This window comes from Pyxicephalus adspersus, chromosome 11 (assembly GCF_032062135.1).
Source record: "Pyxicephalus adspersus chromosome 11, UCB_Pads_2.0, whole genome shotgun sequence".
NCBI classification, from domain to species: domain Eukaryota; kingdom Metazoa; phylum Chordata; class Amphibia; order Anura; family Pyxicephalidae; genus Pyxicephalus; species Pyxicephalus adspersus.
The window spans coordinates 31,332,795-31,359,172 of NC_092868.1; the positions used below are offsets into that span (position 1 = coordinate 31,332,795).

General features: G+C 37.8%; 1 protein-coding gene across 13 annotated transcripts in view; it reads left to right on the forward strand.

The window, feature by feature from the left end:
* PHLDB1 (pleckstrin homology like domain family B member 1) overlaps nucleotides 1-26,378 on the forward strand; it is a 72,342-nt gene that overhangs the window by 30,329 nt on the left and 15,635 nt on the right. For 8 of the 13 annotated variants that reach the window (XM_072426432.1, XM_072426423.1, XM_072426425.1 and 5 more), the window contains exons 5-13: nucleotides 5,340-5,462; nucleotides 7,843-8,906; nucleotides 12,886-13,164; nucleotides 17,007-17,150; nucleotides 17,325-17,462; nucleotides 21,073-21,201; nucleotides 23,512-23,667; nucleotides 24,612-24,722; nucleotides 24,988-25,077. In XM_072426432.1, coding sequence (XP_072282533.1) covers nucleotides 5,340-5,462; nucleotides 7,843-8,906; nucleotides 12,886-13,164; nucleotides 17,007-17,150; nucleotides 17,325-17,462; nucleotides 21,073-21,201; nucleotides 23,512-23,667; nucleotides 24,612-24,722; nucleotides 24,988-25,077 — 2,234 coding nt within the window. Of the gene's footprint in view, nucleotides 1-222; nucleotides 377-5,339; nucleotides 5,463-7,842; nucleotides 8,907-12,885; nucleotides 13,165-17,006; nucleotides 17,151-17,324; nucleotides 17,463-21,072; nucleotides 21,202-23,511; nucleotides 23,668-24,611; nucleotides 24,723-24,987; nucleotides 25,078-26,378 lie in introns of those variants that run through there. The other 5 variants (XM_072426430.1, XM_072426436.1, XM_072426435.1 and 2 more) reach the window with 4 other exon arrangements.

Sequence of the window (26,378 nt, forward strand, 5' to 3'; positions counted from 1 at the left end):
CCGGGCAGAGGTGGGTGATCAGATGGCAGCACCGGGCAGAGGTGGGTGATCAGATGGCAGCACCGGGCAGAGGTGGGTGATCAGATGGCAGCACTATGTCGGGAGCACCGTGCACTCTCTCGGTTACACGCCGCCAGATTTAGGGGAGTGACGGAAGGGGGGAGGCGATGCTTTGGGATCATTATCCCTCCCTTTCCTGCTTTTCCTGGGGGTGAATAGTAAGGCAGCGAATGATTGGCTCCCGATGCAGCAGGACAGTGCCCCCCCTCCATACTATGTTAGCCAGCTGGAAAGAAAGAGATGAAGATAGAAGAGAGTTAAATAAAAGAAAGGCGGAGAGGAGCCCGGAATCAGAGCAGCCGGCGGGGCAGAGCAGGTAATGTCTGTACATGGATGAGTACAATATTCGGGGCGATGAACTATTAGAATTGTACATGGATCGTGCGATCTCCAGAGATCGGTAGGATGGGGTGACCTGGGCCACAATGATTGGGTTACATGGTATCCATTGTATGATCACACATCTGGCGGACATGGAGATCCTCCCGGACCCCGGGCAATCTCCTAGGGAGGGGGCGACATTTACATTCCAAGGGCAGAAAACACCGCCGGGTATATTTGGCTGCATCCGGTGATCGTGTCCAATGAGTACCTGACCTCTCCTCTGCTCTCCGGTATAGGTTAGCCACATGTCTGCTGACACCACTTACCGGCTATAAATATGCATGAAACTTCCAGGAAATCTGTGTATCATTCACCAGTCTGATTTATATAGGATCACAGCTGAATCTATAAAGTTTGTGATGATAGGAGGTTTGGGATCTCTAATGTCAATTGTCCTACAATGGCTCAGTACATCACAATCTGATACTTATACAATAGTCACAGAGAAGTTTTCTGATTAGGAGATCATCAGATCAGAGCTGTCCTTTAGTGTCCTGGATGGAAATCTTTGGTATAATAATCAGTATATGGAGATCTGTATACATTGCCATATATATGTATATACTGATCTAGGTCTTTTGTACAAAATATTATTCCCCTTGTTTACAAGAACAACAATATTTTATACACAACACGCATACATCTGGTCTTCTGATTCTTTATGTTTTTATTATACTGTAGTCTGAGCTATAATGTAACAGTTTTTTAAAATATAGTTTTATTGATACCTTGTATTCTTGTGGCAGATCTCAATAGCTCAAGCTGAAAGAAATGTCAGTGGCTTGTCTTTTATCCTAGATAAATCTGACAATCAGATGATTCTTACACAAGATTATTGTTTGTTAAAATCTAACATGTGCAGCAATCCCCTGACATCATTCATCAGTTCGCCCTGGCAGATTGATGATTGGGACAGCAGGGAACATAAGAAAGCACAGCGGGGTGAAAAACGCTTATCCTCCCTTTTTCATAGAACAGCACTGTGTACAGAGCTCATTCATCTGTCACAAAACGATCCCACAAAATCAGTGATCTAATGTCTGTACAGGCTTTAGTCTTCATTCAGAATGTGTCTGGATTGGGATGATTATTACCTTGGACTGGGATGAATATTAAGCAGAAGTTTAGCTAACCTACAGTTTCCTTGGGAAGATTTTTTCACTAGTGTTTTTTAAAGTTTTCTTTGAAAAAGTTACCATAATCAGTACAGTTTCATTCAAAGGAAATTTATTGTGAGGTATAATTATGAACATTACTAGAATACCAGTAGTCTGACTGTCATCCTGATCCAACAACTTCACAAGATTCTTAGTAACTGATCTTGGAATAAATCAGGAGTTTTGGCTTTACTCTGACCTGTAACCTTAAGAAGCTATTAAAGTGGGTCACCCCCCCCCCCCCTATTCAATACAGCATGATGTAAAATCTTATAAACACAAAGCTTTTTATGAAATAATAAAAAATAGGGATGCTGATACTTTATTACAGCAAAATGAATGCCCTGAGTGGGTTTTATGACTCTCAGTAAGATATTGGTGATGTAAGTTACTTAGTGCGGCCAGCTGTTGCCTCTGTGCCTATGATAGTGTATGATATTGGCCAATATTCTGCTGTACATTCATATCCATGCATTTGCTGTGTGATGGTTTATATTGTATGTTTGTGCTGAAGTGCCAATCAGAATGAATAAGACCGCACATGTACAATGTGTTTGGGTGCAGCCTCAGACCAGCAACCTTATGTAGTGAAATAGCTGAGATTCTGCCCCTTCTATCCCTAATGTAAGTGCAAGGGATAATAGGAAGCTAATATTCAACGTGATTCATGTGCTTCTCCGTATATATGGAAGTTTAAAATAGATTGTCTAAATTTTACTCAGCCGCTTCCGTGGCTCCACTTACTGGCCTATTCAGGAAGACAGAAAAAAGAGCAACGCAGCAATTAGCACCTTCTCTCTTCAGCGTCTGGAAGGAGGGGATGACTTCCCTGTAAATAGATAAAGTAGTCATGTTTATATATTTTTAAGTTCTGTGGATATTGTAATTGAACTATTTAGAAATATAATATCATTTGTTTGGGAAAGGCTGACAGGTTTATTGTGGGAATCTCCTCTTCTGGGGAGACTCCCCTTATTCCTGCAGGAAATATGAGTAAATCTCCCAAATGATATCTGTAAAGTTGAGATTTCCCATCATTTTCTTTGCTCTGGTCACATTAATGTGGATCGGTGAAATGTAGGCACAGCCATGGGAAAAACCTCACATAGTTTATTCCTCATGTAGAATAAAAAAGTGTTTTGGCTGGAATTTTGTTTCACTCTTAATATCACTCATTCACTTATGCTTTATCAACCCTGAAGCTTTCAGTTAGAATATGTTTTGATTATTTTAATACACAACATTGATGTAAAGTGAGGCAGCCATTCATTTAATAGGACTGCATACTGCAGGGTGTTTACCCGCCATGATGTTTGTTTACCTGCGCACCATGTGTTACAATGTAATGTACTGCAGGTCACCCAGCAAAGATGGCAGCCCAGCCAATACATTTTAGTAGAGTGAAAAGAGTTAAAACCTCTGACAATCATTTTTTGTAGTCTGTGCTTTCTATCCTTGTGACACCCAGTCCTTCCAGTGGACAGGAAATACAGGAAAATAATATTATTATCTTTATTATATTTAATATTATTATTATTATTAAAAATAATAATAATAAACGGGATTCATAAAGCGCCAACATATTACGCAGCGTTGTACATTAAATAGGAGTTGCAAATGACACACGAATACAGACAGTGTCACGGGAAGAGAGGACCCTGCCCCGAAGAGCTTACAATCTAGAAGAGAAGAGCTTATCTTCACAATGGAATCATAGAGAAAAATGAAATGTTTACCACTTGTCACCTATGTGTTAATCCTTTGATATATCTTCATTTAATGCCATTACTAAATTAAAACCCATTTATAAATATAAATGTCTCACATAGGGTCAGTGCCACATACAGAACATATTCAGAAAGTGAAAGTCTTTGTCTTCTGTCTTTTCTATCAATTCCATGTTTGTATTAATGTGTTAATAGAGTTTCAAGAATAGCTTTCCTGTAAGTATATTTTCATAGCCCGAGGATACAAGCTTGCACATAAATACCTCAGCTTATCCTCATACCTCAGCACGTTGTACGCCTGGAAGTGAAGAATCCAGGAGCCGCTCCCTGCAATTCACCCAATTACCTCACATCTCCTTCACACTGCATTTTCTATCACACACCCTCAATGACACACCGCCAGATAATATATACTGCTGGCCTGCCTGCTTGTCCGCTCTGTACATGTACGCTTTTCTAATTGTTCTATGTAAGCATTATTTCATATTTAGATCTTTAAGAAATGACACTGCACATTGTGATAAAAACATTTACAATCCAGTGTTACATGGTGGCATGTAAAGTATTATAATGTACGCAATATTTACTAAATTTGGGTGGTGACCTAGTCTTTTCTGGTAGGCCGTTATTCAGACATGTGCTTAGCCTATAATTAGCAGGAAGGTTTCACTGACTCTGACAAGTGGATTCTAAATTTGAACAATAGATTAAAGCAAAATGTCTGCTTACTCTGTGTGCGGTGATCTGTGCTATTAAACAAAAGCTGCTAATGGGTTTTAAAGTCACCAATGTTTTATCAAGGTGGGCACAGCAGTACCATCCTGTAAAAATGATTTTTAAGTTGTGTGTATATACTGTTCTGGAATACTGAAAAGGTATTTAAAATGTGTTGAGGGTAAATAAATGAATCTACATGACTTAGAGTTATTATTATTAATAAACAGGATTTATAAAGCGCCAACATATTACACAGCGCTGTACATTAAATAGGGGTTGCAAATGACAGATGAATACAGACAGTGACAGAGGAGGATAGGACCCTGCCCCGAAGAGCTTACGATCTAGGAGTTTCTGAATGTAAGATGTTTGTGAATGTAGTTAATGGTCATTGACAGACCCTTCCAATTAAATATTTGTTTTCTTGTTTCTAAGTTATGTTGTAGAACAAATAATCTGATGATTTATTACTTTCTGATAACAGCAAGGGGTAGATCATTATTATCCCTTGGGGCAGAAGTGCTTGAGGAGGGGGGGGCAGGATCAGGTCTATTCTATCCTATCTATCCTATCCTGTGTAAAGAGCCCTTTCCCTAATCATTCCAATGTCCCAAAAAGTACATTCTATGCTCTGGATAACATTTGCATTGGCAATGAGAGAATTGTCCATAAAAGGCAATATCCCAGAATAAAGTTTTCTCAATGATCTGAAACTCATTCTACCTGCACTTTCTCAGTGGCCCCCTGGCCTGGCAGCCTATTATTATTGCAGGGCACACAGTGGGGGAGGGATGACTTTTATTTTCCCTATTCACTGGCAATGGAAGAGCAAGGAGCTTCAAGGTTGCAAGGTATTAGTCTAAGATGAGAATAGTTGGGTTGGGGTTGCCATTTCCAGGGACATTATCACTATGCCTATTCATACAACTAACATTTTATGGTTTATGGTCATGATTACATTGCAAACAAACAGATTTTATTCCTATGTGCTCACAAAGTAATTGCTACATTAAAACACAAACTTTAATTTTGAGCTTTCATGTTACAATAAAACTTTACATCATTGTGGGTTAAATATCTGAGACTACACAAATATCTTTCTCAGTAAAAGCTGTGTGCGTGCCTTCTATTTCTGGTAACTTTCTCTTTCCTTAATTTGATATGCACCTCAGGGGGCCTGCATTTTATTAGGGTTGTGATTTAGGGATGTTTTACAATATGCAGGGTTGGTTAGGAAGGCTTGTCCCATTCACACCAATATATATGTCATTTTTCTCTTTTCACCATTTTGCAGGATGCATGATCTGCTTGGGTCAGTCCACTTTTCTGAGATTTAACCACCCAGCAGAAGCTCACTGGATGAAAACCATGATTCCTTCAACTAATAGAAGCCCTTCAACAGCCATGTACTCCAATGGTAAGACCTAATTAAGATAGTCAACTCTCTAAAATCTGTAATACTTTGAACCTCAGTCACAGTGAACAAATTGTGTAAATTAAGCAAAAGAAATATAGGTAGATCACAAATAATAACGATGTGCAATAAAATAATGGTAATTTAATCAGGTATTATTTGGGATAAGAAGTTCACCTTCACAGAACCAAGTCAGTGTTTGTAACAAAGATGCTGTGCAAGAAACAGATGTTGTTCCCCAACTTTTAATAATTCCAAAGTACAAATGCTTTATTAGATAAACAAATAGATGCAACCATAGATAGAGTTAAGGAGTGGTCAGTTTGATGCCCCAAAGTCCCTTTTAATCTATAGAAAAGCACACAACAAACCATGATTCCATTTCCTGCCCATATGGTCAAAAGACTTAATTGTAGAAGCATTCCGTGCACAAAAGTGCAAGCCAGGCAGGAAATGCTGATGTTTGTTGCTTGTCATCACTTGGATATTGCAAAATAAAAGAATGGTTAGAGTATCATGAAGAATTCGTCTTTTTTCACAAGGATCCAGAAGGACAAGTGCAACTACACAATCTGCCGCAGTTCCAATTATTTATATATAGTTTATGTGACCATGGTAATATAATCAATAGTTTAGTTATATGAGAGTGTTTTGGGAAAATATTTGAACATTCTGAGTTTTCCACTTCACAGGATTCAGCTAGGTTATACATACCCTGTTGGTAGGCAACATTTCTACACACACATCCTGGCCACCTAAAAAGTTGTTTAACCCCCAGAGCGGTAACCCCGAGTGGTAAGAGTGTTAACACTCGGAGTAGCTAAAGCAATGATAAATCGAGTCTTACCTGATCCGCCGACTTCTTCCTTCGCGATCCTCGACTTCTTTTTTCCTCCGGAGATTCTTAGGAATGGTTACAATTTTCTCACTTTTTCCAAATATTCCAAAAAACTTCTGCATCTGGTTACGCTGTGTATAGTGATAGTTAATGTTAGAACAGGAGTCCTGGAGAATATTATTTTCAGTGCAGAAAGCCAGTGCCTTCTTCTAATGGAGGTGAAGTACAGCAACATCTGTCCTCCAGACTTACAGAAAGGCACGCAATCGAGCTCCATGCAGACTGTTTTAAATTGAGAATGCTGACTTTAATAATCATGTGCTTAGGCTTTTATGTTAAAAAAGATGACTCCAGTAAAGGTCTGTGTTTACTGCACCTTTTACTGTGATACTCATACTAGGGGTACCAACCCAAAGGACCTGCCAGTCGACATAGGTGTTGGTTATATATACATTTTGAATTGGAGTGTGCACAGTATGGGTACTGGGGAACTGTGAGAGAGATTTCTGGATAAAATGCCTGCCTAGGGTAGTAAAAGCTTTTTTCTGTGAAAGGAATGGTGTGCTTTCCCCAACAAGCTAACAGTTGGCTCTAATTTCCCCAGAATTCTGGTTCTTAAAAAATCTGGGAGAATAGACATTACACAGGCTTGATATGATACTTTTTGATTAGTTGTCATTTATCCTATTCCCTTAGATAAAAATTGTGACCATCGTAGGAAGGAGAGATGCCAATACTAGTGTCTTATGTTGCAGAAAGTAAAAAATTCCACCATGTTAAAGGGCAGTGAAAACGCTCCATTTATGAGGCTGTTTCCAATAGTTAGATTTTTAAAAAGGACCAGGGACATGCCGGGAACTTCCAAGGATAGAGGAGCATTTGTCACACCTACCTTCCTCCCATAAACAACTTTGGTACTCAGTGATTGGCCCTCTTAGGCATCTAGCCCTGTCCTGTTGGGCTAGGGAGAGAAACCTCAGTTTGTTATAAGCTCCCTGTTCTGTCATACAACAGCTGAGTGAGAGGTTCCCGGCTGTCCTGCAGTCTGTACAAATATATCAGCAGCTGTTAAAGAATATCCTGCAACATCAAGATAACTTGCAAAACAGACTGCACCAAAGCATTTTATGGTTTGCAGGCCTCATGTAGGGCACTTAAGGTAATTGTGTTTCATGATAACCTGGTAACTGCTGTCCTTCCAATTGAACAAGTACATAGAATCACAAAAATTCTTCTACCGGTATGACCCCTCCAACAAAAAATTATTTTATTGCAAAAATGCTCAAATGCAAGAACAGAGGTTCAGATAAATTATTTAGGAGACTCTGACACCCTTCTCCTTTTGGTGTTGCTTTTCTCTGTCTATGTTTATGAGATCCATTTGTATTTTGCCACAGGGAGCAGAGAATATATCTTGCAATTGGGATGAAAAACTGGAGTAAACACTTGATAGATGTACTAACATTTTTCAAAATTTAAAAAGTAATATAATGTACAGTAAATTGCATTTTTCTCAGTGATTCTAAATTTATGCTTTCATTCCAGAAACTTTGCCCTCCATGTTGAATGGTTCTCGTGACGGATACCAAACTAATATACCATCACATACATCACTGGTGAGCTCTATTGAGAAAAACCTTCAAGACATCATGGACTCTTTGGTTCTCGAAGCCCCTCCTCTAACAAGGAAGGTGTCCCAGACATCTCTTCACAGTATTTCCTCAATGTCTAACGGGAGAAGTCAGCGTTGCCTGGTTTCACCACCTACAAGTCCTCTCTCCTCTAATTCTGGATATGAAAATGCCCTTTCTCCATTATCCTCCTCTGGCAGTGGAAGTCTTACCAGTCCTACAGCTGGGCAGGATTTGGTAAACACAGCAGTACCTCCGGTTGTTCCTCTCAGAACCTCCAGTTTTAGTCATTCTTTACCACATCAAGCACCCACATATGGCGGAAGCAGTCTGGACTTACGATCTCTTCGTGGAGGTGGCAGTTCTATGCTTAGTCCACCTAGTCCAGGTGCAGGGAACAGAGTAGGTGGTCTTAGTGTGCCCAGCAGTCCAATCCTGGGCAGCAAATTTCAACATTCACTTTTGGATAGACCCTCTAGTCCATACAGAGAAAATGTGTCAATAGCTAAGAGTTTGCCTCCTGACAGTCCAAGACTAGTGCGCAAAAACATGGAAACTATAAGCATGAGAGACCTTCCTCCACCCAGTCCTTCACTGTCAAGAAAAGGAATCTCTGCTTCTTCCAAAACCATATCAGAAAGTCCATTAAGAGTTCCTGATAGCCCCCGTGCTCCCACCCGCCGTAGAGTGGGTAGTGCTAGCTCCCCTGGTTCCGAAGACAATCTTTTCTCCAGGCAGTTGCGGGAACGTAGTCCTTCACCCTCCAGTTTTCAAGAACCTCCTCGTCGAATGACTCCAGCCTATAGCTATGGGTCACTGTCCACTCCATCTCAAAGTCCAAAATCTCAAAGAAAGGCACATGGACTGAGAGAACGCAAAAATAGCATCACCGACATCAGCGGCAATCAAGAAGAACTAATGGATTACCATCGAAGGCAAAGAGAAGAAAGGCTAAGAGAACAAGAGATGGAAAGACTGGTAAGGACAGCAGACTATTTACATGAAATATATATATAGGGAAATGGATAATTGTCCAGGTTGGAGAGAAACAAATAAAACTAGACTAGACAGATGGTATATACTAACAATTCAGCTATCACTTTTGCACTTTAAACAGATAGTGTTCCTAGTTAGTATATAAATAGGGGATAAAATATTTTCTAATCAGTAAATCAGATTTGTTCCCTCAGCCCAGCCAACATATGTGTATGTACAGGTTTTTAACATCTAATGTGATACTACTGGCTGGGATAGTTAGTATGTATATATTTTTTTGTCCTTATGTTTTGAGCCTAATGGCATCTACTTGGTCCATGCCAAATATAAGTAGACAGGACCAGTGCTTTCTCAGTATTGTTTATGTAGCTGGGAGTTCAATCAAAGATAGATTCTGCAGTGGCATGGGCTGGCCAGGCAATAACAAGTACCTTTTAGACACCAAAGGGGTAAATACTTAAATATACTGTATATATTTAGTTTTGAATAGAATATGAAGGGTTTGTCCCCATGAATAAGATCACCAAAATCTTTCATTTTAGAATTTCTTTTAAATAGGAGATGAGGGAAAGTATTTCAACGGGAACATTTGTTCCACAGAAAAATTCCACTGAGAATTATTTCCCTTACTTCAGAAGATCCCTTTAACTTTTTGCTGCATCTTTGGGACTGAAGTGAAACCCAAAAGTATGCTTTTAGTGTTTTCTGGTGATTATATTGTATTCTATCAAACACTAAAAAATGTTTGGATTATACATAATAATAAAAATCAATAAATACAATAATAATAATAAGACAAGTAAAATCATTACATTTTTGATTGCTACTTGGGTAGAATCTTAGTATTCCATGAACGATTTAAAAAAATATCACCATGGTGTTAACCTCTGTTAAACAAGTGGAACAAGTTAATGGTAAAATGAATCCTCAGAATTAAAAAGCATTCTGGTCACCCTAGTTATTTAAAAAAAGAAACAAAAACTTTTTATTTGCTATTTTTTCTTGTGTTTTTAATTTATATGGTTTGGATGGGTTTTAATGCATTTAATAATATCGGTGGCCACAAGTCTAAAACTACTGGCCCAATTCCTGCAGACCTTTAATTAGATCCTTTGTTTATTACAGTTCTTTGACTTTTTTTAACTGTTTTTACTCTTGTGGGACTTTGTGCAACATTATCAAGCTGTATTATACAACTATACCTTTCTAGTTTTTTTCCTGTGAATGGAATGTACTACATTCCATTCTAGATTTTATTGAATTTATTTTCTTAATCATAGCTCATGAGCCTGTCTGTATTAGGAATCTTCTGTGCTAAGACCATATCCTTACATGCCTGTTCATGTGTATGATCCACCAAAGAGACTTATTTCAGTCTTATTGACGTGCTGGAATGCTATACAGAATGTTTAAATATTACCCAATATCACAGCACAACAGGTAATAGTCTGACAGTTAAACATTACAGAACATTTTCAGGTTAGTCTCAACCTTTAGCTACCTTCAAGCAATTTGCATACACCATCTGACATTTAAAATTCCAAACATAGATAAGCATGTGAGCATAGAATGACCTGGGGCTTCTTTTCCTAACTCCAAAATTTCCACCGTTAGGAACTATTTACCAAACATAGAGATTGAGGATGGATATTAAAGCTGCCACTTGGAGGAAAATTCTTCTCAGTGGTCAGAAACATAAATAAAATCTTTCTAAAAATTTTAACTATTACCACTACATCTAAAACATAAAAAATGGTTGGAGTTTGACTTTAATGTGCTCAGGTTTGTCGCAGTTTTCATCTAAATTATCCAAGGCATTCTTTATCCTACACTTAATATTTAAACCAAATAAACCAACGGCTATAACAATCAGAAATATAGGCAGGTGTAGTTATATGAAATCTTCAGTTTCTTGGAAAAGTGGTGCTTGGCCTACCCTCTCCTGTTGATCCCAAATGGATGGCTGGGCCAATTAGCTATCCGGGAGGCTCATATATGGGTTTACGTAAACCATATATACCATATATTAAGGGTATGAAATGGTTAAAACAAGTATATGGCTGCCACTGCAGCTGTGTGCATGTCTCACATTTTCCAGTGTCCACAAATAGGTCACACACCATCAAACAATTCCAACAACAGCAGCCAAGCCTGCAGACACCAAGGAAGAGCAAATTCTAAATCTGTCACCATGAACACCTCCACGGGGTCATAAAAGTCTGTTTATTACATCTAAAAAGCCCTACAATTCACTTTATAGTAGGAAAAACTCTTTTCAAATGCATTCTGGTTACCATGGTTATAGCTTAACCTTTAAATTTAAAAAATAAACCTTTTTTTTTTTTGTGTTTTTCCTTGTGTTTATAAATTATATGATTTGGAAGGGTTTTAATATATTTAATAATACCTTGGTACACGTAGTCTATTAATTTAGGTCCAGTACTACTGACCTGATTCCCACAGACCTTCAATCAAGTCCTTTGTTTAATACAGTTCTGTGTTTAACTGCATGATTCTGGATGTGAAAGTGGAATGCTGATGACAGCCGGGGGATGAGAGGGTTATAGTAAGCTAGGAAAGTCTTACTTGTGATTCTTATCCTTTTGGTTTTTGCATGTAGCAGTGAAACAAAGCATTATATCCTTAGTTAATGTGCAATAGAAGATTAACTACAGATAATCCTATTTAATTTAAACCACTGCCATCTGGATTTCACAATGTTAGGAGAGCCCCAAGGAGATGCATTGAAGGCACATTTCATACTTCTGAGTGCCAGGGTTGACAACTGCATCTAATATGTATTTTTTTTAGTAGCTACAACATCTGCTGCCCTTATTTTGTATCTAAAGTCAGAACTTTATTATTGTATTGGAAAAGGAATTGGCTAAAGTCCCTGGCCTGACCCCCTGCCTGTCCACCATGACAGATCTACATTCAGCAACAAGGAGCCTGAGCTTGGCTGAATGGAGATCTGTAGTTTTTATAATGAATGGAGCATCTCAGACTACTAGAAATAGAAAGTAAAACATATTGAGTCAGTAGCTAACCTGATGTTTGCGCTGGCAAAGGAGCTAAGGTAAAAAAAATTACTGCAACTAAACTAATTGGTGGGTGGTGAGCTTCTGCAATAATTAGCAAGTATGCACATGGCATATACTTACCTATGTGCAGCCGTCCAGGACCTGGTATCATTGAGTCCTTGGGTGGTGCCATCTCCTTCACCGGCTCTTTGGGAAATCTGCGTGAGGGTCGCAATCCTGTTCGTCCATTGGATGGTCCATTGGATGATGTATTATTGTATTGTCTCCTGTGGCTGGCTCTGGGTGTGACGTCATACATTTGTCTGAGTCCTAAAGCTTAGTACCCAGGTTCAATTTTTGTAGGTGGAAACAATCTTTTGTGATGTGATTAGAGTGACAGATTCATGAATTAGCGCTGTACACACAGCACTGTTCTGTTCTATGGAAAGGGGAGAACAAGCAAATGACACCCCACTGTGCTTTTCTTTCTTGACTTGTACAGTAGTTGTTCACTGTTGGTCATTCATGGATCCATCAGGACAGATTGTTGAATGACCGCTCTACACTTGTCAGATTCTCGCCCGTGACAAGCCCAACAGTTTATATATCGGGCAAGAATCACCTAACGTAGCCTATATTCCTGCATTTTCAGTTATCATGTCTTGTATTTTTCTGTGCTTCTTGCTTAATAACCAAATATTATTGGCCTAGTTGTAAGAATAGACCTCTGTCATTAAGTGTCTGTATTTACATGTTTTTGGTGCATGTACACTTAAACAATAAAAATAATCTCTGCAGTTCTATAAATAAAGAATTGACTTTTATGTTTCTTACAAATGTTTTTATATCTGTAAAACTACAAGTTAAAAATCTTTAAAAAAATAATATCACACCCAAATTGTCATTTTATAATTCAGAAATGTTCCTTTTTGTTCCGTCAGGAGCGGCAGAGGCTGGAGACTATTTTAAACTTGTGTGCCGAATACAGTAAAACAGAAGAAACCACTCCATCAGCTCAGCTACAAGAAAATCAAGCATTTTCCTCTATAGGTGCCAAGGTTGAAAGGACTTCATCTTTGGATGGACGAAGACCATCGTGGGATGGTAGTCTAGGAAGCAGCCACGAAAATACTGGGAGCTTGATGAAACTGAGGGGAGGACAGAATGAGGAAGAAGCTCACAAAGAGGAAAATAGCAGCACAGAGAGCACCCAGCATGAAGTGAGTGTATTTTTAGGTTTTATTGTAATCAGTGTGAATGTTTTTGTGTTGGGATCATCAGGGGGTAAAAGGATGAAAGCACTTGTAATGACACGTGTAGAAGCTTCACATTATTTAAGTAGTATAATTTACTTAAAGTAGGCCTGTCCGGTAATAAATGGTTAGAGTGAGACCCCCCCAGACACAATAAGGTGCCAGATATTACTTTCCATGAACTGTTCAGTACTACAGAACACTATTTACTGTAAAGTAATGTAAAAACTCCACCTCTATAAATGTACACCAGACTCCAAGGGCACGCTGATGCTTGGAGTCTGGTAATCATTTTTTTTGAGTGCGCTAATTGTGTTTACTGGCCCCATACCCCTTAGGTTTTAGGTGGTTGTGACTATTTTCTACAGAGAAAAAAAACTACAAAATTTACTTAGATGTACTATATGTCCTATATAATATTTGATATCTAGAGAAGCTTAGGCTGTGTACACATGTTCAATAATTGTCATTGGAAAGGATCTTTCACAATCCTTTCCAACGACAAAAGAATGAACGATGCACAAGCTCTGTACATACAACATCATTCTGCTCTATAGAGAGGGGGGAGAGGAGAACGACCGAGCGGCACCCTGCTGGATTCTCGCCCCCTTACTTCCATTACGATTGTTCGTCGTTCATGGATCCGCCAGGATGAATCCATGAATGAGAGCGCTGTACACATGTCAGATTCTCGAGAATCATCTTACATGTGTATGTAGCCTTAGTTTAGCAAGATTGGTCACAGTACAGGTGCGCAGGTAAACTTGTATTATTGTATTATCTTATGGCTTAAAACTGTCATGAATCCATGAATATTAGATTTAGATTAGATTTAGTTTATTAGAATAATGGTCACGGTAGATGGCCTGATAATTATGGTGTCCTCTATTAAGTTATAATTTAAATAGTGTTTTGTTTATTTGCTCTTTAAAGTTAGGTACCTTCATAGTTTGGTACATGTTTAAAGATTGGGCAGTCATTATTTTTTTCAAGCACCTGAAATAGGTAAAACCATCTGTTAAAGCAAATTTCCCACTTAAAGAGGAAAGCTAGAGCAAACAGTATGGGGGATATAAGGCACACCTGGGGATTACATCTACCTAAAGGTATACTCATAAAAGGTTGTCCCTGATCAATGGACATCTATCTCTAAAAACAATGTATAAATATATTTCAATTTTTACAAGTCAAATCTCCTGGCTATAAAAAATATATAGTAAGCGTAAAGTCTAAAACCAAACAGGACTAAAGTACCTATTTGTGATATTCTTCAATATGTTTCCCTAGATTGCAGTCTCCTTTTTAATCACATGTTATGCTCAGGCTCTGATTTTATGTACAAGAAACAATTGTCTCCATTGCCATTCCAATGTTGTAGAAGGCTGACCTACCACAAACAATGCCCATTTGTGTTTGAATCAGACGATTGGCTATTATATGAAGTTTGAATTCAATAAACAACCAGACATTATGAGTTGAGATTTTCTACATTTTTATGTGGTTAGGCGAGGAAAATCATGTGGGCCTTATTGATCTGAATGTGAATATGACTTTGTTTTACACATTCATGGAATAAAATGAGTCTGAAAATGATGTGCAATGCAAAGTTATAATATTTACAGTATTCTACAGAGATTGTATCTGACACCTTGGTAAGGCACTGTACACTTTTGCAAAGAAGTTTCAATATAACCTTTGATACCTTCTCTAAAGATTCAGTGCAGAGTGTATTAAAACCCAAGAAAAGCTGTCTAATATATTGCAGCTTGCTAATCATTAGCTTCATTTTCAGGCTTGTATTTTTTTGTATTTACCTGTTGATTCTTCTAATAACACATTTTCTCCGCTAGGGTGCACAGTGTTGGCACCAAAGGATAGGGTGTGTGTAGGGACTAAAGAACACCTTTAATCATATTATTACATATTTATGTTACTAATGAAAGAGCAGCAGTGGCAGAGAGCATAGGACGTTATCATCTCACAAGATTTCCGGTAGGATTAATAGGCATACAGATGTAATAAAACAATTTAAACAGTATATTACACAGACCAAAAGGATGGAGATAAAATAAGTTTATTAATAGTGTTTACACACAACATTTTTCTTTCATGTATTTTTCTTGGTTTATTACTCTAACAGTTATTGTTATGGTTACCATGAACTCAGTGGAGGTAGGCTCATAAAACTTTTATTTGTTTTGCCTCCAGATATGTAGACATCTTTTCTTAAAATAAATCCATTCATTTATACTCCCTGTAGCCAATGAATTGCTAAAGTTTGCATTGTTCATTCATTGTTCTTGTTTAGTACAGTCTATATACAAAATATTTAGCAAAAAGTAGTCAAATTCAACTCTACCTGTTCCTATAATGTTGAAGATGTTTTGCAGCTCTCCAAGCTGCTTCATCAGTAGGTATTCTTTAGCTCAGAGGCAAACTGGAAAGGGTCGATAACTATGCTAGAAGCAGTTTTATGAATGATGTATTGTAAATTACTGTAAAAGGGAGTGGCTTTTCTGTTTTTAATTAGTAAAGGGATGATGTGATCCATCCTGCAAAGTTTTAAGCTCTGTGTACATTTAGTAGATTATTGCTACCCTAGACGAACAGCCGTGATTGTCTTGGGTGAAAATCTACATGTGTACAGGGCTATGGTGAATCATTGAATGATTGAGCATGTACTCCCCTTCCTCTCTCCTGTGTATACAGCACTCATTTGTTTCCCTGTCACTGGAATCAATCTCAACAGATATCTGATGTCAGCATGTTTTACTTTCCTGAAAACTTAACGTCTCTGTGCTAGTGCTTTCTTTCTGTTTCTGTTTCTGAATCAATTTATGAATATAGAAGAGGAAAACATTAGACCCTGCAGGTTATGGTCAGTTGACCTGACAGCAGGTGCTCAATACATTAGAGATTTAAACTTGAACTATACACATGCTCTATAAATGTAGTTACCCATTACCATAATAGCATGCATGCTATTATCCCGCTCTTCCATGCAGGCGGTTTGAGAATACATTCAATTTATTATCTTTCAATAACACTAAAGGCAACCTCAATGGTTTGACAAATGACAGTGTCCTTTTTTGCCATCAAGGTATTTTCATAGGGGTTTTGGTGATACAGTTTTATTTAATCAAGTGAACAGGGTTTATGTTCAAGTTATGAAATCAAAAATCAAAGTGAAATAGGAGTATCAATTACAAAGTGAACAAATTGTCACTTGGGGCAACTGGAGGATTTTCTGGACAATTCAGACCAGAAAAGTGCCTTCTGATAGTAAGAATTTCCAGTTTACCGTAATTTATTCTAAGTGGAGTTCACATTCAGCTTACAAATGAAATTAATTCTGGCAAGAAGTAAAGCAGTTCTTTAGTCTCAGAGGTGCCTTGTGTTGTCAAAGCCCCATACTCTGCTAAATATTGGATGGAAAAGTGGGATCTAACATGCAATTCAAGGGACCATCTGGGTGCAAACCAGCCAGTCAGGGTTTTTGCTTGAACAGCACTGGTTAATGGAAGTGCATAGTTGCCATCATCCTCCAGTTACATCTGAACGGCTGCTGGATGAGTGTTTTTGATCTTATAGCTTAGTATATGGTAATGCTAGGAAAGGGGGGGGGGTAAAAGAGCCAAGGTCCTGTATGTCGTTGTCATAAACAGAATGATCTTAACGATAGGACAGGAAAACTTGTTTTCCAGTTATTTCTATGTCCAGCCATGTACACTTATACGCTCAAATAAAAATATTTGGATGGTCATGTAAGCTTTATGTATCATGTTATTGATATCTATTCATTGTGTTAGCAGGAAGAATCTGCACCAACTGGCGATGTTAACTCTGAAGTGCGTACTCTGGAGGAACAGCGGAGAACAACAATAAACCGCATAGAACAGCTGAAGAACAGAGTGACAGAGCTCGAGAGGCAATTACAAGAAAGTGCACGAGAGGTTGGAAAATATCCAGACATGGACCAAGAATATTTTTTGCATTGGGTGCAATTAGTTTATTGTGTTTTGGGCTGTTTGGATCTTTGTGTATGGTGATGGTCTTAAGAGGGGAAATAGTTTTCATTTTATTGTAATATTAGACCCATCTATTGCTTGTCCCTTTTCTCTATGTAGGCAGAGATGGAGCGGGCTCTACTTCAGGGAGAAAGGGAGGCTGAGCTCTCCCAGTTACAGCAAGAACAGAGAATGGTTCAGCAAATACAAGACAAACTTACTGTTCTGGAAAATGATATTCAGAATGAGAAAGAGAAGGTACTAAACATGTTGTACGGGTATTGTGCCCCTTGTCTGGGGAATATTCTCCTCTCCTGTGTTCTGTCCTTCTGTCTTCACTCTTTCCAGCTTCTTCTGACAATTCCAACTACTCAATGGAAAAATAGAATTAAAAAAATAATATTTTACAGTTCTCATCAATTGATTACTTGCGCATACAGACCCGTATTTTATTTATTCAGTGCCAGAGAGGCCTGCAAGCAGCTCTTCTTAACACTTTTTTGAGACTGACAAGTGGGTATACCAATATTTTCACTTCTTTAAAGATAATCTACCATATTCCCATGCAGAGCAAATTGACAGATTGTTTTAAAAGAACAACTAGTTTACTTGCTAATACTTCCTTTTATCACATTTCTCTGCCACTCCATTGCCATATCAGAGTCTGTGGAAAAATGTTTTGGATCGGTGGTACATGGGTGCATGGGAATTTATTCCTATCCTTAGACTCAGAATAACCATCATGTCACCAGGCCTGAACCATGTTACTTTAGGGAGGTTAGAAAACTATACAACAGTGTAAGAGACATGGAACTTACAATGGCTTATGAGGGCCAAAGAGTGTGGGGAAGGTTGCTATCCATGTGCAGGGAGAAGTTTTTAACAGAATCAGTCACTTTATCCAGAACAGGCAAAATAGCAAAGTCTTTTTATCATGTGGTCATTTGTTTTTTTTATTAGCTTCATGCCTATTTTTTAGTTGTGTACACCTTGAGTGTATTTCTTGCTTGCAGAGCTTTGAGAATAATGAACAGAAAGAAGTGAAGTCACAGTATACATGAGAAGCACATACATATTCTTTTTTTTTAGCACAACATGTATTTAAATCATTTACCTTTTATTCAAATAGTTTTACTGTTTGGATCAGTACATGCTATTAGTTAAGAGGAAAATAATATTTACAGACCACAGTTTTTTTATTTAACCATCTTACAATGCCAATTATAGAGAAAATAAACAATGACATGCAGTACAAGATGCAGACTGTTACTACTGTTAGCACAGCTGTGTATTTTTACCCCATAACATAGTTTTATTACCTATTGATCGTCGTAAAATATACATTATTTTCATGACAGCACTGTTTACTCTGAATTTAAATCATAGAGCAGTGTTGTCAGTCTGTACTGACATAGCAGACGGAGTATGGACAATAGGAATATAAAGTATGTGAGCAGCTAAGGGTTCAACACACAGCCAAACATTTTTTTTTTCAATAGGAAAGAGATACAACAAATTAAACCTTTGTTAGGGTATTATGACTGTTTGTATCTGTTCCTGTGACAATGTCTTTTCATTTTGTGCCTTGGTGTTACAAGAAATTAGGTATAATTTAACTCGCAAAGAGAAAAATAAACTGGACAGAACTATTTATGATGAGTAAGTCTATCCAAAACTTTTGGCCAGAGTTGGGCTTTGTTGTTGCCCAGTAGCGTGGGATTATTGTTTGATTGAGTAATAAAGCAAAAATGTCTGCCATTAATAATGTGGAAAAAATGTTTTGCCTGTGCTCTGCCTACTTTTCCTATTTTAATGATCTAATGCAGACACTTTTTCCAGAGATCTTCAAAGAACATTGAACCACTGACATCAGTCTACTCTAGGGGTTCTATAGTCTGATGTCACAAGTTCGTAATTTTGTCTTTTTAATTAAAACATCTGATTCGCTAAGCTTTTTCATATGTGATAAAGCAGTAATCAAATTGTTTTCCACTAGGTCAGTTTTGTCTTGCACTAGAGCTGTCATTTTTGTTAATTCTCTTAATATTAAAATGCTTGGTTCTCAGCTTTGAGGACCTATATGGAGCTAAGTGGTCTGTTGTGCCATGTTATTAAACACACATTAACATGTTGTACTTTGTGTGTTGCATTAAACCAGCCTATTCATTTTAAATAGACTTTCCATGTACTTCAACAGACCTGAGTGGGACTTGTAATGTGAAGCATTGTATGGGCATTATAGTGTGCTGTCATGTAGCTCTATTAGCACCTAATGTACTTAGCTATTTGTTCCAAATAAACACTGCAATAAGTGCTGTTTGTGTGGCAGTGTCACAAATCAAAATGTGTGTTTTACTGCATAATACTCCTCTACAGAATTTTGGGCTGTACATAGCATTTTATCACTACATTATTATTGTTACTACCTAGCCATTCCAATAGATTCTGCATAAATGCAATAATTTACATATGAAGTGGCTGCATGAGTTATTTTCTTTCAAACTGCATTTCCTATATAATACGTTTTCTTCAAATGTTAGGTTTTTGCTGATATTTTGCAGTTAAAACAGCAAACTAAAAGCACTGCGTACCACTTGCAAACATAGGGAAAAATTGCTGTTTTCAGTGGTTACCAGGTTGGCTACCTATACAAAAGTATATTTATATTGGTTGCTGTAAGTTAGGTGGCCTTTGTATAATTTTAATTTTTCTTGTAATATAGCTTACCTTGGAGTTGGCTGTAATAGTTTGTAAACAATTAGATTTATATATATACTGTATAGGTGTCCTAAAAGTCTAATTGTACTAACATCTAATCTAATGCATGCCAATGTTGATGAAAATAATCTAATATGAATTATATGAATGATTTAATGCAACTGTGAAAAACATAGTTTGAAGTGTAACTGTACCCCACTACCCTGCTTCCAAACTACCATTTCTGACTAGTAGGAGGAAGCAATTTGTGGGTAGCGTCAGATTTATTTCCAAGAGCCTTTAGGTGGGCACAAAACCTAGGCTGCTTTATCAAACAATTCTCAACCTAGTAAGTCAGACCTTGGGCTGCAACCTCCTGTGCCTTCCTACTGAACATCGGTGTGACTAGCAGCCTTACTAACCATTAGGGCATGGAAAGCAGAATGGGTGAAGCCTAGATGAATCTGAAATATGTATTCTAGATCAGCCCTTTTAAAAAAGTCGCTTGGGGTGCCCTATAAAAACAATGAGGCTACTCCTGGTTGTAGGTGCCTGATGAAAGTGGTAGGTCCAGGAGCTTTACAATAAATAAAGGATTTCTTTAATTGCCTGTGACAGTGCCTTTAATACTGACTGTATTGTCATATTTATTTCATATCACATACTTATCTTCATACAATCTATTATTATTTGTGCACAAATGTAGTTATGTGCTACTTGGGAAAGGTGTCTCTATACCTGTGTTGCATAAAGGTTCTGTACAATAATAACAAAACAACCAATAATCTATATACCTGATGTGCAGCATGTTTAGTGATCATAGAATGTTGAATGATTTTGTTTTTTGTATTCTTGTTTAGTGTCAGTTGCAGTTCCCTCTGGCAGTGAAGCTGAGATTGTTAAATGAGTTTTTCTTGTACCAACATACCTGCACTCTTCTGATCTAATTTTCCTCCTTCACTTTCTCTGTATACATTCCATTTCTGATAATTCAATGTTTTCTACTTTTTTCTACTTACATCTTAATTCTCTTCTCCTCATTTTTCACTCCTTCTTTCCCTCTCTCTAACCCTCATATTATGTCTATCTTATTCTGCCTGCGCATGGCTGAGGTTTTAGTGCAGTGTCCTGTTCCCCATTTTGTCTTTTGGATATGCCCACGGAAATTAAGATGCGAGAGAAGCTGGAGCAGCAGAGGATGGAAATGCAGAGTGTTCAGCTTTCACATCATGATCTGCAGAGGCAACTCCATAATTGCCCCGAAGCTCTAAGGGAGCAGGTGCAGTGCCAGCTTACAAGGGTCAGTGTGCCAATTAATAGTGGGCCCTATCTGGCACAACTTTCTGCCTCATCTCTCCATTCTTCTTCATTATATAAGTGCCTTGCTTTCTCTTATTCAGCTTGGCTATATGTCTGTACCATGTGTTATATTGTGCACTCTGCATGTTTTATTCTATACCTGCACACACCCTGCATAGTTTTCTTTACTTCTTTCAATCTACATATGTGTTGAATATATCTATACCTTATAAGAATTTCTAAGTCATTGATTTCTCTTCATCCATATGTGCATATTTCAAGTCATCACTTTCTATCCTATATGATCATAATTACTTACTTGTGTACATATTATTTCTCACCTTTTGCTTGCAAGCATGCATGCTGTGAACTGGAATCAGATTCTGGATCTTGTTCTGGGCAGCTAAAACAAAATGCTCTGAGGCACCTGAAAACCTACTACGTGGCCTTTAATTTAGTACAAAAAAAGAACACTATGTAAACCTATTGAAAAAAGAGCCTTAAATTAATGATTTTAGCAATGAATCAAATCCATTCAGCATAAACATTTAAATGTAAGCTTTTAGTGACACATAAGCTGGAGCCTTTTATTCCAAAGTCATATTGTAAATGTTTAAATGAGTTTTCATCCAATCCAATACAATTTTTGACTAGAATATTAAGTATATTATCATAAAACATAATGTTTCAATAAAACCCTCTGTTAATGCCTTTGTGGAATACTGTTTATGTATAACTTCTTTAGTTGGCCAAGACATATCTTCTGTTGGTAGTTTAAAATGTTCCACTTTACTATTTGCTTTGGATTGAACGAAAAACAAGCAGATTTATCAACAGATTTTTTAGATGTTCTTGAAGAACTAAGAAGGCTTAGCAGCCTCCTAAACCTTCCTGTGATAGTGAATGCTAGGCAATGCTAACACTGACACTTCCATTTAGTGCAGAAGCATGCTGCTTAGCCTCAATCCATTCACTTTCCTATTGACCCATCACTACGATTGGTAGTTTCAGTGAGAAAGGGTGGGCAAGCTTTTGCAATTGCAAAACCAAGAATAGAAGAAACTTTGCCCGTCAGAACATCTTCTTATTTAGCTGTAACGGGAAAGTTTGGGAGAGAGTTTGCAGATATGTGTACCTATAGGAGGCCTGCACATTATATCTGCAACAGTTTGCCAATACATTCTTTCCAGGTGACAGAGTCCCTTTAAAAACCAGTAATAGTGTCTTCAGTTAGGCTTTGTAGGTTTTTTTGCTACCAACACTGCCACCTACACCCCTGGTAGACATGTTTTGAGCTTTGCATTCTTCTTTGTTCCCACTCTCTACCACACCTGCCTAAGGTTTAGGTCCATCCACTAGGAGTAAGTGCATGTGTATGTTGACTGATACTTACTGCTAACACCAACTAACCTAAAAATAATAAACTACCTTGGTTATTGCTTGTCATACTTATGTCCTGTTACATTTTTATTACACAGTTATACTAGTCTTTATTTTTTGGACATTTATTGGACAGGCATAAGTTTAATAGTAATATAGAAACAGGAGACAACAACAATTGATCTAAACACTGATCATTACATTTGAACTCTCCAAAATAAATTCGGAAACCAATTGGAATACAAAAAAACATTGGTTTAAAAGATGTATTGCATATATTCCCAGTATAGAAATATTTGGTGCAAAGAATAACCTAAATTTTAAGAAGTTACCTATAGCAAATCTTATACAATGTTGTTACTACCTGCATATGTGGTAGAGGCTTTGAGCATTTTGCTATATAAATGTGCATAGTTTTATACAGTTTATTACAACAATGGCTGTTATGCTTGTTTGAATAAGTGTTTTATTGGATATATACTAATGTGGAAAATGCTAAATTAAAAGGTTGCTGTAGAATTCGGTAAACAAGCAAACCTAACCAAATTGTACAGACATACAACTATATTGTCATATATGTGCTGTGATTTTTATTTATAAGGTATTTAAACACTTTTTCATAAACAGGCACAACACCCACCCTGTACTGTAATAGAATTATTTGTGGTGGCAGAAGTTTCAGATTCTTGGTTTATCAATCTGTTTCCTGTTGTTGCTTGTGGGTGTTATGGAGGGCTTGTTGGTGTCTTTGTGAATTTGGTTGTTTAGTCTGATATAATTTATTACCTTTTTAGCGCTTTTGAAAAATGAATCTGTTTTGGTTATTGTATTGGTCTTTTCAGTATCTGTCTTGATGTCCTCTTGTAGTCTAATGTCTTGTTTGTCTAATCTTGTAATAAATTATGTCAAATACTAATGTGACTCCATTCAGGAATCTGAACGCCTAGAATCCCATATGAAGCTATTTGAAGATCTGGAGTTCCAGCAACTGGAACATGAGAGCCGCTTGGAAGAAGAGAGAGAAACTGCAAGTCAGCAACTACTTCAGAACAAGGGCGAGTGCCAAAAGAGAATTGCTCACAGAAAGGTAAGAGTGTATATATTTAGAATCAAGGTTGTACTGAGATAAACTCATCAAATAGCATTGCTTTATAGAAAGTGACATAAAATCATAATAAATACAAGGTTGTCATTTAAAAAAGCTTTGATGACAAATTGTAGTTTCAGCAAAAAGTATAAAAGTTTATGATGAGGAGTAATGTTTAATAACTCAACCCAACAGAATATCATGAATCTAAAAATCAACTGCAAAGAAAGACATTAGATATCTGTGTGAAGTAGTGGCCTCCAAGCCACTACTAAAGCTCAACAATCAGCAGGGTGCATGATACTTGCTGATTACAAAGCCTATGATCTGAGGAAAACCTCCTTGGTTAAATGTTTGTTCCTGGTCAGTATAACTATGAAAACTAAAGGTGCGTACACACTTCCAATTTTTATCGTTCCAATCGAACGACGAACGATCGATTGGGCAAAAAATCGTTCGTAAAAAAGTAACCAACGACGCCGACGAACGAGGAAAGTCGCTGGAAACGAACGACCGGACTGACGGATCGGATTGGACGACGATCGTTGAACATCGTTCGTGTGTACGGTCGTTCGTTGATCGTCCATGTTCAGAGCATGCGTGATGAACGAACGTCCGTTCACTTTCCTGTCGTGCACATAGTTCCTCTATCGCTCAAACGATCATATCTATTGTGTGTACAATATCTACGAACGATCGTGTCGTTAACTCTATGTGCAGGATCGGTGCTATACGATCGGTCGTATATATCGTGCATGAACGTTCGTCGTTCGTTTTCCAACGATAATAATTGGAAGTGTGTACGTAGCTTAAGAAGGAAAGATCACATCTGACTTTCAGCTGTCAGAAACAAGCGAAAGACTTGATTTTATTGTGCTTCTACTGTATTATGAGGCTATACCTAATTACATAACTATATAGATATTGAATTTTTCTTTTATTAGGAACGTCTGGCTGCACTAGAACTTCAAGCCAATCAAATTAGATTTCAGGCTGCACAGGATTCTGAACACCTTGGTCAGGAAAGAAGTGCCGCTTTAGTACAGCTACACAAGGTAACCTAGAAAATGTGTACAATTGTTTTATGTAGAATGCTGGATGGTAAGGAGGAATGGTTTTTGCAGCAGATTCTATAAATGCAAAAAAACATACTGTTCTTTGTCTGTTAGAAAGATGTGACCTTTTTCTTTGTGCATACTATGTACTAAGTGTTGCTGTAAATAATTGTAGTGAGGTTCTTTTTGCAATTTTTCCCACAAAATATTTTAATGTATTTTCAGTATGAGTCATGCTTTGTTTAATCCCCATGTGTTTTTACAGGAAAAGGAAAAGCTGGTTCAGCTGGAGAGAAGATATCAAACCCTGACAAGGCAGCGGGGTTTTTCCACTGGGTCATCTGCTCTCAGGGAGGTAATGATCGCGCCAACTTTTACACAGCCGTTCAGAAAAACACTGGCCGTTAAACGCACATCGTAATTAAAAGGGCTGAATGATGCCTTCCTTCTCTATAATAGTTTATACTGTATACTAGCACAAACTATGAAACATTTTACACATATATACCACTATGTTTTATGCAGATTTTTGCCCTGTGGTGTAGCCTTAACTCAGCGTTGCATGCGCAGTGTTCTTGATGCCCACCTTCAAAGGCAGCACAGGAGAGCGAGTAGCCTCACACATTATACAGGAACCACCTCAACCACAAAACTTTAAAAAGAAGTACTTAGGACTGGCTGCTCAGGTTTAAAGTTTTCATTAGTTGGTAGGTTTGGATTTCTTTCAGGAAACCTTTAAAGAAGGTTCACTTTCATCTGTGTTGTCCTAACAGTAGGTTTTCTGTATCCTCTAGTCTCTTCCCCCATATATGCAGGTTGGTTTCTAGCTCTCAAAACCGTTTAGCCCAGGGAGAACTCATGATGGGGGGCGATTCTGTTAGAAAGACCAGTGGCTTTGAATGTGGGGTCCTCTTGACTGGCGGTGCAGGAAACTTTCTGTAGGAGAAGTAGCATTAGTCTCCAGGAGGTTCGACCTGTGGCTCTAAGTTGCTTTAGTCACATGGGATTATTGTTATATTATGTGTCTGCTTCTTTCAGACAACACCAAAGGGGTGGTGGGGGTGGGGGGGGAACCATCTTCTATCAATACCGATCCCCGTTGGGCCAAGGTTTTTGTTTTAGCTTGTCACTTTGAGGGCAGCCTTGGCATTCTTCTTAGCAGAACATTTCTGGGTCTTCCTAAATCTAGAGAGTTTCCTCTGGTCCAGGGGTGAGACAAGAAAGTTTGAAAAGCTTTTCGATTTGGATAGAAACAGAGAATTTTACATACAGACTTATTTCTGGACTTTCTATGAGATAGTATAGACCAAAGGCTCAATGGCAACATCTGCAAGGTCCAAGTTTCCTCTTCATTGTTTTGTATTTTGCTTATCCTGAGTGGCCGGTTCTTGTGACTTGTGAAATGTTTTATGTGTAATATCAGGAGCCACACTCTGTCCTATGCTGTCCTGAAGGATTTTCAGCATATAATTATTTTTAATCATCCATTATTTCTACTTACATTGACTATATTCTGGTCCTACAATGTCTTCTCAACTAACAGTAGGACTTAGACTATATTGAATTTTTTTCTTTGGGCAGTTGGGTACAGGATTCCTGCACATGGCGCGTGAATTACATATTTTGAACACTGTTTGTAAATCTGGCACTTGAATA